This window comes from Eschrichtius robustus, chromosome 1, assembly GCF_028021215.1.
Source record: "Eschrichtius robustus isolate mEscRob2 chromosome 1, mEscRob2.pri, whole genome shotgun sequence".
In the NCBI taxonomy this organism is placed as follows: domain Eukaryota; kingdom Metazoa; phylum Chordata; class Mammalia; order Artiodactyla; family Eschrichtiidae; genus Eschrichtius; species Eschrichtius robustus.
The window spans coordinates 49,674,263-49,689,325 of NC_090824.1; the positions used below are offsets into that span (position 1 = coordinate 49,674,263).

The 15,063-nt window shown below is 36.2% G+C and overlaps 1 protein-coding gene across 3 annotated transcripts in view; it reads right to left on the minus strand.

Moving 5' to 3' along the window:
• The window catches only part of ATL1 (atlastin GTPase 1), an 86,093-nt gene that overhangs the window by 10,602 nt on the left and 60,428 nt on the right, over positions 1-15,063 (minus strand). For all 3 annotated transcript variants that reach the window (XM_068529754.1, XM_068529670.1, XM_068529822.1), the window contains 2 exons: positions 1,577-1,669; positions 340-478 (listed from right to left, as the gene is read on the minus strand). In XM_068529754.1, coding sequence (XP_068385855.1) covers positions 340-478; positions 1,577-1,669 — 232 coding nt within the window. The remainder of the gene's footprint in view (positions 1-339; positions 479-1,576; positions 1,670-15,063) is intronic.

The window sequence follows — 15,063 nt, forward strand, 5'->3', positions numbered from 1 at the left end:
TGTAAATAAGGAAAATTAAAAAGAAAGATATTAAGGAGCATTTCTCAATACAGAGGTGAGCAGGAACCTATGAGAAAGGGCGAGGGTTACTGCCTCCCAGGTGAATGCAGGATTTAGCCTATTTTCTCAGTGTACGTATTCAGTACCCATAGAATCCCACAGTTCACCAAGGAGGTACTCTAGCATGAGCCCGGGATTCCCAATCCTCCTGAAAATTTCTAATCATTAGCCTCACATCAGTGGATAAACTAAACTAGCAGCCATAAGCCCAACGGATAAAATGACATTTTTGTAATCAGACTAAGTGACATAAACAAATACATTAAAAGACAGACAAACCTTTCAGTTTTCCATCAAAGTTTGGATTGGTAGCTACTTTTAAGCCAGGATGAGGTAGCAGAAAACAGGAAATTTTGGTGAAACAGGAATGGATGTGTTTTCGAACATTCTGTAGTTCTTCATGCTGGTTCCCCGAGACCTGTAGTAAATCATTCTGAAGTTTAAACTACTTTCAACACAAATTGAACTCCAAAAGAATTCTGTGGCATTTATATTTGCTGTGTCTGTCTGGTCACAATGATAAAAAATGATAGGACAGGGCTGATACTAAATAAGGAAAAGTTTGGGGTGAATTTGCCACATGGCCATATCTAAGTATAGCATACATATGGCATTATTATTACAATTAACAATCGTCTACTCTTACGCTAACTTAGATGGGCCTTCCCATTTTTTAGTATAAATTAGTGGGGTTTCACTCTAGCTAGTTCCTACAAATTCAAATTTTAATTCAAAGTACTCACAAGAGACATGAGTAGATCATAAGATATTCCTACCTTCTTTTCAGGAGGTACTCAAGACAGCCTCTTGTCACCTGGTAGGTATACATTTAAATTCTAGAAAGGCATCTGGATAGTTGGATGTTTACTTAAAAGCTAAACTGCCCCCTTTTTTCACATGTATTTGACATTTAACAGTACAAACTACCCTAAAAGTAACCATCATTTAAAAAGGTAAGCTTAGAGATCCTGATTATCGAGGAAGAGTTTTTAATCTCCATTTTTTTTTTCTGATTACTCAGTAGGCATTTTGGGAGATATCTGTTCAGTGTAAATAATTCATTCAGTATTGAACTATCATGACACAGCAAGTGGAAAGCCTCCTAATATTACCTTCTGTGAACTACTAGCAAAATGTCCTGAGATTGACTTTGGGGATTTCAAAAATTAAATATTTCTGTTAAATTGACTTTAAACCTCTATTAAAACACGAATCCAGATATTTGTATGTCAGTCTTGAACTGATTTAATTCTTCAAATTAAAAGTTTTATCTTTAGGAATAAATCATGGTTTTATAGATATTTACAAAAGAACTCCTTTTCTGTATCATAATTATTGATCATGTTTACAGTTGTAACTCTGACATTATTTTAAGTATCAATCTTAGTTTGTTCATAGAGATACTATGAAGGTCAAATGAGATTGTGACTACTGAGTATCTATTCAGCAAATCATTCAACAAAAATAATTTAGGTTACTATTGGCGAAACTTCATGCACCTAAATAGTTAACAAACCTTGAGGCGTTTTTCCAAGAATTTGGAGCCACCGTCAGCTCCATATGAAAATTCGTATGGGAAACTCCAGTCTCGAACAAGAAATATCAGACTCTAAGAAACAATAAGAAAAGATTGATAAAGGAACTCTAAATTTCCTCCCTCTGTTTTTTATTGAAATATATTAGATACTATTGTCATTTGAATAGTGTTCTTCTCCACATAATGGAATTAATAAGCAAACATAAAACCTAAGAAAGTTGTTTCTGAGCAATCTCCCCGCTCTGAGATCATCCTCCCTGTTTCCACTGAATGTGAACAGAAAGCTGCTCCCAAACTGATTATTAAAGTTACATAGTGCCATTCAGCCAGTTTGGGGCATGTCTGTCAGTTTTCAGGAAGCTTTTTATGAAGATTCAAGTTTTATTTGAGGAAAGTTTTCTCCTTTCATCTGTCTAAATATTTTTCCTCTATTACATTTGTTCCACTCTCTTCTGCAGGGGCTCTCATTATGCATATCTGGTAGGCAGAGGGGTGAGAATCCGGGTTTTGCGGGGCCCTGAAGGTTATACAATCTGGGGGGGGAGGGCTCAATAGGAAAAAGGTACAAAAATGGGCTTGAAAGTTAATTTATTTAGAGTAAGATACCTTTGTAATCCTTTTTTCCCCCCAGTTTTCAGCTGCAAATGCTTTGATCACTTCTTCATATGATAGTTTTGAAATATTTTCTGTTGGAAAGCTAATTCAGTCTTTCCTCTAACAAGGCCAAAACTTTTTATTATAAAAATGTTTTTATTATTAATAGTTTAGAAATATTTCAGCTTCACAATTTTTTATGTGTAATGTCATATACATTTTTAGTTTCTTCATCTGTCAAATAGAAATAATAATGGAACATGCCTCACAGGAATACTAAATGAGATAGTATATATAAGGCATTTCGAACAGCGCCTGGCACCTAATGCTATGTTAGCTATTTGATTTTGATTTCAATGCCCACATAATATTTTCACACACAGATAGGCCATAGTTTACTTTGCCATCCTCCTAGATGTCTTCCAGTTTTTCTACTATTCTAAGAAATACATTGATAAACATTCTTGAAGCTGAATATTTGTTCACATCCAGAAGGATTTTATCAGGAACTGTTTCCCAAATTAGAGTAATCATTAGAATCATTCGAGAGGCTTTTAAAAGTACAGAATTCTTGGGTCCCACCCCATACCTACTGAAACCAAAGTAAGAGTAGCTTTCATTTATTGAGTGCCTATTATAAGCCAACCACAATACCAGAATTATACACATGGTATTTCATGCACTCCTGCAACAGCCCCAAGAGAGGTTATAATTTATTATTCACCTTAAAAGAGATATATAAAGATCACCTCCACCCTCACCTGACATTAAGTAATATGCCCAAAGCCACACAGCCAGAGTGGAAGAGTTGGCATTTAAACTGGGCACTTATTCAAAATCCCTGCTGCACTGCCTCAAAGTTAAGTATAAAACATAGTTTACAATCTGAGGCATTAAAGCACTCTTTATAAGTTAGATTAAGTTATAGTTCAAATTTTAGTTTCTGAAAAAATGTAGGAAGTTGAGAAAAAGTAAGAATATTTAATGAAATTAGCTATCTTTGAATATTCTAAGAGTTTACATCTTTGGGTTTCTAATTGAAGCTTTTAGTCTTCCCCATTAAATTTTATTGATATCTCTTCTAAGCTATAGGTTCCTTTTCCATCCCTTTTTTCCCTTCACAGTTTACCTGCTGAAGAACCTAGGAATTTGACATGTAGAGAGTCCCACAACCTGGACCTTGCTGACTGCATATTCACGGGGCATTAACATGTTCTTTTGTCCTCTGGATTTCCTGCAAATTGGCAGCTGGATGCAGAGGCTTGATCTGACTCTGGTTTTATTTTTTTGGCAAGACTATAGGAAGCAGAGTGTTCTTTTATTAGGAGGCACATAGTATATGATTATTTCTCCTGTGGTGAAGTTATGTCATCTTTGCTTAACTGAAGCTCATTCTTCAGTAGATTTCTCATTAAGGGCTCATGGAAACAACATTCTTTGTGTTCTTACATGCTGATAACAGTTTGTGCCCTTTATAAGTGAAAGTCAGTTTTGCTGGATATAAAATCCTTGGCTCACATTTTCTTACCTTAAACAGGGACACTTCTTAGTTTGAATTATGGATATTTCTTGTTTCACTACAGTGGAAGCCCGTCCCCCCACCTCTCTCTCTCTCTCTCTCTCTCTCTCTCGTGTGTGTGTGTGTGTGTGTGTGTGTGTCCTGTGGATTCTTGTGGGGAGAGGAGAGGTTCTTGTGGAGAGGAGACTTTTAAAACACCTATATACACTATCTTTAAATAGTTCACTATCTTTAGATAGATGTCCATTCTTGTCAACATTTTGTCAAAATATGATAATTTGTATTTAGAACACTTCTACCTAAAACATGCATTTTGAAAACAGAGGTTAGCTAAGAAGCAACTTTTGCGAAATAGAGGCTCACGAACCAGGATAAATGAAACCAACTATGTGGATTTGGCAATTTTCGCATTTTTCTTGGGAGCGTTTAGTCTCATTTCTTGGTCTTTTTCACTGGGCATCTTCCCAAGTCAACATAATGAGGACCATGTGTAGAACAGGATCAAAGATGAAGTCTTATTTTCTTAATAAGCAATCTATATTCTATCTCCCTATAGTGTCAAATTCCAAGCTCCCTGCCTAATGGTCCCATCCAGTGACGTGCTGGTGTAAACTGGCTCTCCAGCAGCAGCAGCATGCCTTGATTTGTAGCAATTGACAATTTCTGTTGTGCAAACATGCCTACCATGGCTGATGTTAAGCTACTAACAGTTTAATACTTGGCTTATATAATTCCTGAATATTTACTAGTTAGCTCTCAAAGTGGTATGAGCCAGCTACAGTACCGCCACTGGTCCCATCCCCTCCCAAAATAATTTGTATGCTTTACATTTATCCTGTATGGAATGCTGTGAATCTCAGTTCTTATTTCAAAAGCCATCCATTTTTCCACACTGCTGAATTTTGATTTGTTCATACATATAGGTAGAGATAAAAAATCAAGAATACAAATTACCCTAAATTGCTCAGATAAGAATATCTGAAGTCATACTTTTTAAAAGAAATTAAATCCAGTCAGGCAACTGGGGCAAATGATGGACCTACACCATGCGTATCCTACAAATGATCATATTTTTTAAATCATGAAAAACATTGTAACCTTTGTTTATTTCCCTTTGGAGACCATATCCTTAAGGAAATTATTCAAAAGGAGTGCTATAGCACTACTATTAGTAGTAATGAAAATGGAAAAAAAACCCAAATGCTTAACAATTAATTGGGAATGGCTATACAAATTATGGCATATTCATATATTACATAGCTATTAATATTACAAAATGTGGAATATATCAATACATGTGTTGATTATGTCAGTATAAAAAAGCCTATATAAAACAATGTTATTTGAATTATAATGCTAAATTTATGTGCACATCCATTATAAATATGTGAAAATACTCCCAAACTCCCAGGAAAAAACTCTTGTAGAGCCATGTAGCCAGTAAATACCTGAACTGGTTGTAACCTGTTTAATCAATCAATTTCAGTTTTTAATTTCAGTTTCGGGTAATAAGTAAATACTAGAGCTTGTTTTAAACCCATCTAATTAACTAGCAACTCACTTCAATCAACAGCCCACTGAAAGCCAACCAGTGACAGCTTCATACTTTAAAACTCAGTCAAGTAGCAGAAGACTTGCTCCAGAAAACTGACTGAGGCTGGTGTCAACCCATTTCTCACCTCTATAATCAACACGAAACATACTTCTGTGTACGACAAAAAAATCATTCAAAAACTGATGTCAACCCATTCTTGTTTCTTTAAACCATGCAAATCCAAAACAAACAAGCCCCTAAATCCTACATATAATCGTTAGTTTGTCCTGCTCAATGAGACTGTGCCTCACAAGCATAACTCTTTCACTTAACTCACCAATAAATTCAGCTTTAGTTTTTGTATCAGATTTTGAGTGATGGTCTCATCCTCTGGCGATTCTGGAAGCCCCACTGAGACAGTTTTAAGTGCCCTCACTTGGCAGCTTTCCCTATGACCCTCAGACTAACATGTGCATTCTCCTTGTCCTTGGTTCCCAAATTTCATTTGTCCTTCGAATTTACTTGCAGGTGAATTTATCTCAACAACGATCTGATCTGAGTTCTGATTTGTTTCACTGAGCTCTTGTTGCTGATTAATTTGTTACCCTAGGATTTTTGTTATAAAGACTCAGTGGGTCTTTATATGGGTCATTCGTTCTAAGTCTTTGTTTAACCTTTAGTTTTGGAAGTGTACTCATTTTATAAATAATTATACCTAATTTCTGTATAAGGTTATTAGAACTTTTGGTTTAGAGGTATACTATTTAGGAAATGTTTTTGCCATTAATCTGTTTATGGTTTTGCTGCTTGCTTTACCTTCTTTTGTTTGAAAATTTGTACAAAGTCTTGTCTCATGTATTTTATCTTGAATTGTCTTTTGTCACTGAATGTACAAGGAAGTGCTCTGTAAAGGACAGATAGAGGCAAAGGCCTAAAAAGTCCCCAGATTAATCAGGATGCCCCAAAGACTAATGGCTGGAGGTCGGTTAAACTAGCAACAAATTTATGCAAAAATAATTAGTCAAATTTTGCCTTGGGTCCTCTAACAAAGCTTTCAAGAGGACACTCTCGCTCTTGTCAATTTGTGAGTCTCTTTGTTTAGTCCATAATGCAGGATCAATGATTGTCAGATTATTGATTGTACAGCACTGTTCTAACCTCTCATTGCTTGAGGAGCCAGATGCTTTTCATAAACACACAATTTGACCAGCTTGTTTGTTACAGGCGTGTATATATCAAAGCTGCAATCTCCTCCTGGAAGAATTTCTGCTTCCTATTTGCATTGCATTATAATCCTAATATTTGCACTTACAATAATAAATGATCTTTAAAAAATTTAGAATAACACTGTGTTGAGCTCTGGACATGTCAAAATAAATAATTAATACAGTTTAGAGGTGCTCTATAAAAATCAAGAGAAAATATCAAACACTCATTAGTTAGCTTCTTTGATTAGTAAACTGAGGCCTCAAAACAAACTGCTGACTCCCAAATAATGTTTGATTCAACTCTATCTTTCTGAAATTACCCTCCCGTATCTCTCTCTACTCAGTTTTGTCACCAATCACTTCACCCCTTCAATTCCTTCTGCTCCTTCCCCTGACCTCCTAAACCATTTCCTAAGGAATTTTTGCAGGAAAAAAAAGTAGTCACATTGCCCCAAACTACTTAAAATTGCTAGACCGGAAGGCTGTTGTAAAGAAGCTGAATTTAAACCCTGGTCTAGAGTTCAGTTTTAATGAATTTCTTTTAGCCCAGGAAGACAGAAATTTGCTGCAGAAATTCAGGATTTTGTTACTTACTGTCCTGAACTATCAGTTATTTTCCAACTAGTTCACTTAATTGTTAGTCCCTCAGGTGGGAAAAAAATGGCTAAAAGCAGTAGGATAAGAAAGCCCAGAAGGACATTTAAATAACTCAGGTCATTACAAAAAAAATTAAAAATTTTTAATAGCCTTTCAAGGGCAAGAAAAATAGAAAAAACACCAAACAAGGCCATTTCAGAAGACTTTCTCTTCAAGATGAATTGGACATAGATTCAAAATTGTGAACAATATAAGAATGAATCAATAGGAAACTTTAAAAATAGGGTTCAGGAGATTTTCAAACAATACTCTGGGTACCTAAATAGTCAAAGTAAAGGGAACCTTGTCTTCTCTTTTTAAAATGTGCTCAGACATAAAATACAGGAATCAGAAAAAAACTTGAATGAGAAATTATCAACTTAGAAATTTCCAATTTATGGGTGGCTTTTCAGAAGGGCTTGGATAGTTAACAAGGTAGAAATAAAAAAATTTGTGGCCCTCCAGATAAAAACGACCAAAATATCCTCTGTTCTCTAAGACTCAGGGAGCTTATCCATAAGGACAGCTATAGATACTGCAAGCAGAAAATCCACTGGAAGAAACAAAGTTTCATATTAGCTAAAGATACCTACAGTGTGTATGATTCAAAAAGAAACTGAAGAATCTCTTTGAGTAAAAGTCTCTAAGGATATAGACAGAAAAATTAGAGAAGACTCTATAAGAGTCCAGATTAACCCCTTTCAAATTATCGTAAATCTTTCTTTTTTATATACATAAAAAGATTAGGTCATGGCAGGTATTAAATCAGCAACACGGTCAACATCAAAGACTCATTGCTTTTTATGGCCTATTCCTTGTTTCTGTAGCCAAGGCTTATCCTCCTTGCCTCAGAGCAGTTGCAGCCTTGTTAATTACTTGAAGCATCTACAAACTGTACTAGGACCACCTTTAAATCTGATGGTACAACATACAATCACTATTGCTAACTGAAAACACCTCACTTTTTTCTGTTGGTCTTAACTAATGCAATGTGGTGTTTTGTTTTTTTTTTGGTATTACCATCCATTGATTTAATACTTTCAATTAAGAAACTCTACTAACTTTATCCATTGAAAAATAATTTCATGATGGTGTTTCTGCAGTTCAAGAAGGGCCATGGCACCTAGTATAAATATTTTGGACACTCTCACACCAATTTATGACTTACTCTTTCTTAAAAATGTAAAGAGGTAATACTAGGCTGGATACATAATAGCACACCAAACTTGAATCCAGGTATTCCAATTTTGAGTCCAATGAGTTTACTTGTATAAAAACTATATACAATCCTAAATATGCATATAACACCATAATTAGCAAATATTAATTGGACATCTGCTGTATGAAAAGTAGGTGCTCTAGACTAAAAAAAGTAAACTACAAAGCTCCTGTTCTTAAGATATTTATAATTTAGTTAGTGGGATGGGATGTGCACATTCAAATATAAGACCACAAGCTATAGCTCAATAAGTGCCTAGGATTAGGAGGAGGAAGAGAGACATTAAGGTGTGGTGGTGAAGTGCAAGGGCTTTGAGCCTGTGGCCTAGGTTGAAGGCCAGCTCTGCAACTTAAGGATACATGTGACCAAGGACAAGTTTCTTAACTACTTTAAGCTGCGGTGTTCCCTCATCAGTTAAAAAACAGAAAGAAAAGAATAAAAAGGAGTAACAACATTACTTATTTTATATAACTATAATGAACATTCATTTGAATCATGTAAGAAACATATTTAGCACAGTGCCTGGCACAAAAATAAGTGCTCAATAAATTATTATTATGTAGGCCTTCCAGACATTTCATGTACCTACATGTGGCCGTTGGGAGAATCCTGGTCTACACTGCTGACCTAATTCTGTGTAACCAGATGAATATTTTATTCTAATTTCATGTTATTCCCAGATCACCTAAATTGCTCTCCAAACAGAACGTGGGATAAGGCAACTTTCCCAGACAGAGAGAAAGCTTTTCCTTTTCCTCAGCCCCACCAATGTGTCTTTTCCTTTCATTTACAGCCCAAGGAGCCAAACGACAGCTTCTCATTTTCTCAGTGAAATCATGGATTTCTCTGGTATGACTTGGCAGTTGTAGTCATCATAGATATGACCAAGGATGTTTTGTTTCAAAGTCGCTGAAATCACTATCAAAGAATTTTATTCTGTAGAGGAACACTCTTAAATCATGGGGAAAAGGGTCCTTAAATATAATTAAGTAAACTAGTGTAAAATAATTCCTAATTTGCCATATGTAGGCCTAATTTGAATGGGAAATTGTGAGAAACAGGTTTATCCTAATATAATAGTACATTATTATATGCTTCCTCTACTATTATTTTCTAGCAATCTTCAGTTTAACCTTAAAACTGGCATGGACTGATCTCCTCTCTAATAATTACAAATCTACTGAAAAGAACATGAAGAATTGAGTTTCACTCTTATCTCACAAAGAGAATTCAGATTTTTTTTTCCCACTTTTTTTGAGATATAATTGACATATAATGCACTGTGTACATTTAAGGTCTGCAACGTGATGATTCGAGATACCTATATACTGTGAAATGATTAACACAGTCAGGTTAGCAAACACCTCCATCACCTCACATAGTTACCATCTGTGTGTGTGTGTGTATCTGGAGAGTCAAATCTATTTCTAAGGTTTAGGGTACTGGTGGGCCTTTAAGTGTATAAAAACGGTTAATATAAATGCTATGGGAGAAAACTGGGAGGAATTAATCCAGGAGATGGAGTACTTAATACTGGGGAGATGAAAGAGAAGAGAATAAATGTAATTAGTCCTAAAACATATGCTCAAGGATCTTTCATTCTTGAGCATAGGCTTCTAAGAGAAGGGAATTCAAGTTTGTGTGCAAGAAAATTTTTTTAGGGTTTATTCTTCTTTCTATTACAGGCAAATCTTAATTTACTAACTACCTGTGCATAGAACTGTACATAGAAATGGTATCCTATCTCTCTGCTACCAGAACCTCCCCTACCATAGATGTCCTCTGCTGGCGTGTACCCAGTTGCTAATTCAGTCCCCAAATATCATGTACTTAAGAATGACCTGGCGAGGGGCTTCCCTGGTGGCGCAGTGGTTAAGAATCCACCTGCCAATGCAGGGGACATGGGTTCGAGCACTGGTCCGGGAAGATCCCACATGCCATGGAGCAACTAAGCCCGTGTGCCACAACTACTGAGCCTGCGCTCTAGAGCCTGTGAGCCACAACTACTGAGCCCACGTGCCACAACTACTGAAGCCCACGTGCCTAGAGCCCGTGCTCCGCAACAAGAGAAGCCACAGCAATGAGAAGCCCGCGCACCGCAACAAAGGGTAGCCCCCGCTCGCCGTAACTAGAGAATGCCCGTGCACGACAACAAAGACACAACACAGCCAAAAATAAAAATAAAATAAATAAATTAAAAAAAAAAAAAAAAGAATGACCTGGCGAGTGCTGATTCCCTGGTCCCAACACAAGGATTTGATTCAACAGAACTGGGATATAGCTCAGAAATCTAACTAATAAGCTCACCAGGTAATTCTAATCCAGGTGCTTATAAAATCTTGCTCTCTGTCTATCACCAAGGCTGCAGATCTCATTAAAAGCCATCTCTTCTGTGTTAGCACACAACCTAAATACTGACAGCAGTCTTACCAACCTATCTCAGGGCTCCATGCCTCAGAGAGGTCCAGGAATTATTGGATATATTCAAGGCTCTGGCTTAAAGGGACCAGGATTGAGGAATAGGACCAGGATTGAGGAATATTGTGGCTAGTATTTAAACTTACTAGAAATTAAATAGGCTTTTGTAGACTGGCTTATAAAGATACCCACCATACAGAAATGCCACTGGGAAATGTATTGATATCTAAAAATTGGTTCAAGTGAAGCTTGAGAATATACTTTAGTAAATTGGGGGATGTAGCCTATATAATTAGAGGACATGAAATGGTTAAAGAGTAAACTCCTGGGCTGCTATAGCCAAAAGGCACATTTAATGACATAAACGCTTCTTAGAGTTCACTTTCCAGCATACTGGGGAATCCTTTTCAGCTCAGGCCCAACAGCAAACTTACTGTTATCACCACATTATAGAACAAGTGGAAATCCTCTCCACTACCTCAGCCCAGCAGAGTTGAGAGAACATGAATGCCCAGCACACAAAGAGAAAGCTGTAGAGCCACGCAGTGGAAAATGAGCCTTTCCCAGGGTACGAAGTAACTAATGGCTGACCATTTAGCACAGAGCATTAGAGGAAGACAGTCTTGCTTGGTACTGAAAAACAGTCTGTAAATGAAACAGTTCATTTAAAGTGCACTTCAAATAAGGTCTAACAATCTGAAAAACTCCTAATAAGGATTTTGTAATAAGTAATAAGGATTTCGACACAAGGATGTAATCATCTCACTGTAGAGCTATGTGGGGCCTTATGACCAAGGAAGAAAAATTCATAGACCCAAATAGAGACATATCTCCTACCACACCTGAGGAGATATTTTCACCAGGTCCTTAGAGCAAATTGGAAATTATTACCTAAAGTCCTTGTCAAATATGTATGGGTATTACATGTTTAAATTAATGGAAATGTATTCATTCTCAACCAAACCTCTTGACGTCCTAAGGTAGAGAAGCTAAAGAACCTAGTTATTTTTAAAGAATAGTTGTATTAATGAGGTAGCTCCTGCTGGATCATTATACTTAAGATTCAAGTGCTCATAGTGAGCAAACCAAGTGAGAAAATAAGTAACGTCACTCAGAGAATGCTATATTATGCCTTAATTTGGATTATACTTCTTGAGTGTAGTTTACAGCTGGCTTTTATAGGCTTGCAAGGAAGACTTATTACAATTTGAGGAATTTTACAAATCAGGTTTGTAAACAAGCTATAGCATGTTGGTAGCTTGAAACTGGCCACAGTAGAAGTATTTACACCACAGAAATCAGCAAATGCTACAAATCAGACCCACCTCCCCCACTTCCCTAGCCAGTTGTAAACATTAACCAGCACACCATTGGCTAAACTTAACACTTCAAAATTGCTTTTAAACTGAATTCACTTAGCTTTTAGTTCTCTTTTTTTAAATATAGTTTTAAAATACAATTAGCACAGATATTTTGTTTGCTTGGTATAAATTGGCTTTTGGTTTAAGAATCCAATTAATCTGTTAATTCAGCTATTCATTTCATTGGCTAATTGCCCTCACTTTTGCTGCCTGAGACAGATCTTGTTTATTATTTATAATTTCACTCTGTTTCAGAGTTAAGAATTCTTCTATTTTAAATTTGTTAAATTTAGTTTTAGTAAAAATTATTATTTTAAAAATATTATTGCCCCTCACTTCATTTTCTCAGGCAGTATTTAAAATTTCTCCACAATTTTATCCAAATAAATAAAACTATCTTCTCAGATAGAGGAAGAGGGTAGAAAGTGACCTGCTTAAAAAACTGCTGAAATTAATTAAACTTTTATTTAAAAGTTATTTTATTTTGGAATTTTTTCTATGTTTTTTCTAATTTAAATGTGAATTATTTTGCTGATAGCTTAAATGTTCTGAGATTTGAGTATATTTGCATTTTATCTTTTAATTTCATGATGTGTAGTATTTTTGTCTTGAATTTGGTTGCTTTAATTTTAAATATTATTTTAAAAAATAAATTTATTTATTTATTTTTGGCTGTGTTGGGTCTTCGTTGCTGCACGTGGGCTTTCTCTAGTTGCGGCGAGCGGGGGCTACCCTTTGTTGCGGTGTGCGGGCTTCTCGTTGCGGTGGCTTCTCTTGTTGTGGAGCACGGGCTCTAGAGCGCAGGCTCAGTAGTTGTGGCGCATGGGCTTAGTTGCTCCGCAGCATGTGGGATCCTCCCTGACCAAGGATCGAACCCGTGTCCCCTGCATTGGCAGGTGGATTCTTAACCACAGCGTCACCAGGGAAGTCCCTTAAATATTATTAAAGTAGCTTTGGAAGCTACTTTTGCTACTTAATGAGTTTCTCATTTCAATTTCAGATACTTAGATTTATAAGTCCAAACCTGTTCAGGAGTCACTGTTGACTCAGTCAAAACTTTTTCTTTTCATTGACATTTGTTAACGCCAACAGTTTACCAACAAGTAGTGATCTCTTAAAGTTTTTTCTATTGTTTGTTTTCAGTTTGTTGTTTTTTGTTAGTTAGTTTAGTTTAGTTTTGTTTTACCAAAGGTCTGTTTGCCTGCCTATCTATCCATCTATCTATCTATCAACAGAGCACTGGTTGGTCTCTTTTGGTTTTAGTTTATCTAGCAAAGTATAAGAAGCAGTGACATCTGCTGGTAAGACTGAAAACTCCTTTCCAGAATTTACTATGGAGTTACCCAATCTATGTCAATGAGTCCTGAGGTAGCAAGTTCAGAAAAGAGAAAAGTCAAAGCAAATAGCCTAATCACTATACAACACTTCAGCTATCAACATGACGAATGATTTCTAAAAAAGACAACAGAGTCTAACGGGTATTGTAAACCACACAGAAGATTGTAAGCAGGGACTTATTTCATTTTATATCAGCTCCTCTCCCAATCTGCTTTGCCAGATCTGAGAGGACAGATTCATACTCCTTCAGTCACAGCACACCAACATCTCTCCATGCAAAGGTCCCTTTTTTGTTTTACTTTATCATATTTTTTCCCAGATTCCCACTCCCATTCCTCAACTGTCTGCTCTCAACTACACTTACTCTAACATATATTATTTTGTGTATGTAGAAGTTTTTAAATCACAGATAGTGTCATACTATAGAACTCAAACTTTTTCCCGACTTAATTCAGTATTAATTTTAACACTTTACTCATGCCACTCTATACTTTGGGTTCATTGCCTTTGGATGTTGCAAAATATTTCAGAGTATGCTTTTCACCTTATTTTACGTATCTGTTCTTCTAGTGATGGACACCTAAGTTGCCTACAACTTCCTGCTACTACAACTCTATCAGTGCTACAGTGAGTATCCTTATATATTTGCCCTGCTCCACAGAATGGTTGTTCCAATCTGCACTTTAACCAACAGGGCTTGAGTGTTCCCATTTACCCAAATCCTAGCTATCATTTCATATTTATCCCCATGTTCTACTTTTTTGCCTATCTAATGAGTATAAAGTGGTATCTCATTGTTTTAATCTTTAACTGATTATCAATAAGACTTAACATCCCTTAGAAAATGTGTTAGCCATTCAGGTTTCCTTTCTGTTAATTGTCTATACATCCATTGCCTAATTTTTTTTATTAAGTTCAGTTTATCATTTGTGAATGGCTTGGGATTTTTTAAGACCTTCTTTTAGAGCAGTAAAACTGAGAGGAAGGTACAAAGATTTGCCATATATATACCACCTGCCCTGACACATGCATAGCCTCTCCCACTATCAACATCACTCGCCAGAATGGTATATATTTTTTTAAGCAAGAATGAACCTACACTGACATCATAATCGCTCCAAGTCCATAGTTTATCTTAGGGTTCACTCTTAGTGTTGTACATTCTATGGGTTAGGACAAATGTATAATGACATACATCCATCATTATAATATCTTACAGAGTATTTTCACTGCCCCCCAAATCCTCTGTGCTCTGCCTGTTCATTTCTCTGCCCCTCATGCTGCACCTTTGGCCCACCCCGAAACCATTGATCTCTTTATTGTCTCTGTGGTTTTGCTTCTTCCAGAATATCATATAGTTGGAATCATACAGTGTGGAGCCTTCTCAGATTGATTTCTTTTGTTTAGTAATGTGCATTTAAGATTTCTCCATGGCTTTTTGTGGCTGATAGCTCATTTCTTTTCTTTCGTGTTGAATAACATTCCATCGTCTGGATGTACCACAGTTTACATATCTATTCACTTACTGAAGGACATCTTGGTTGCTTACAAGTTTTGGCAATTACGTATAAAGCTGCTACAAACATCTGTGTGCAGATTTTATGTGGACATAAGTTTTCAACTCCTTTGGGTAAATACC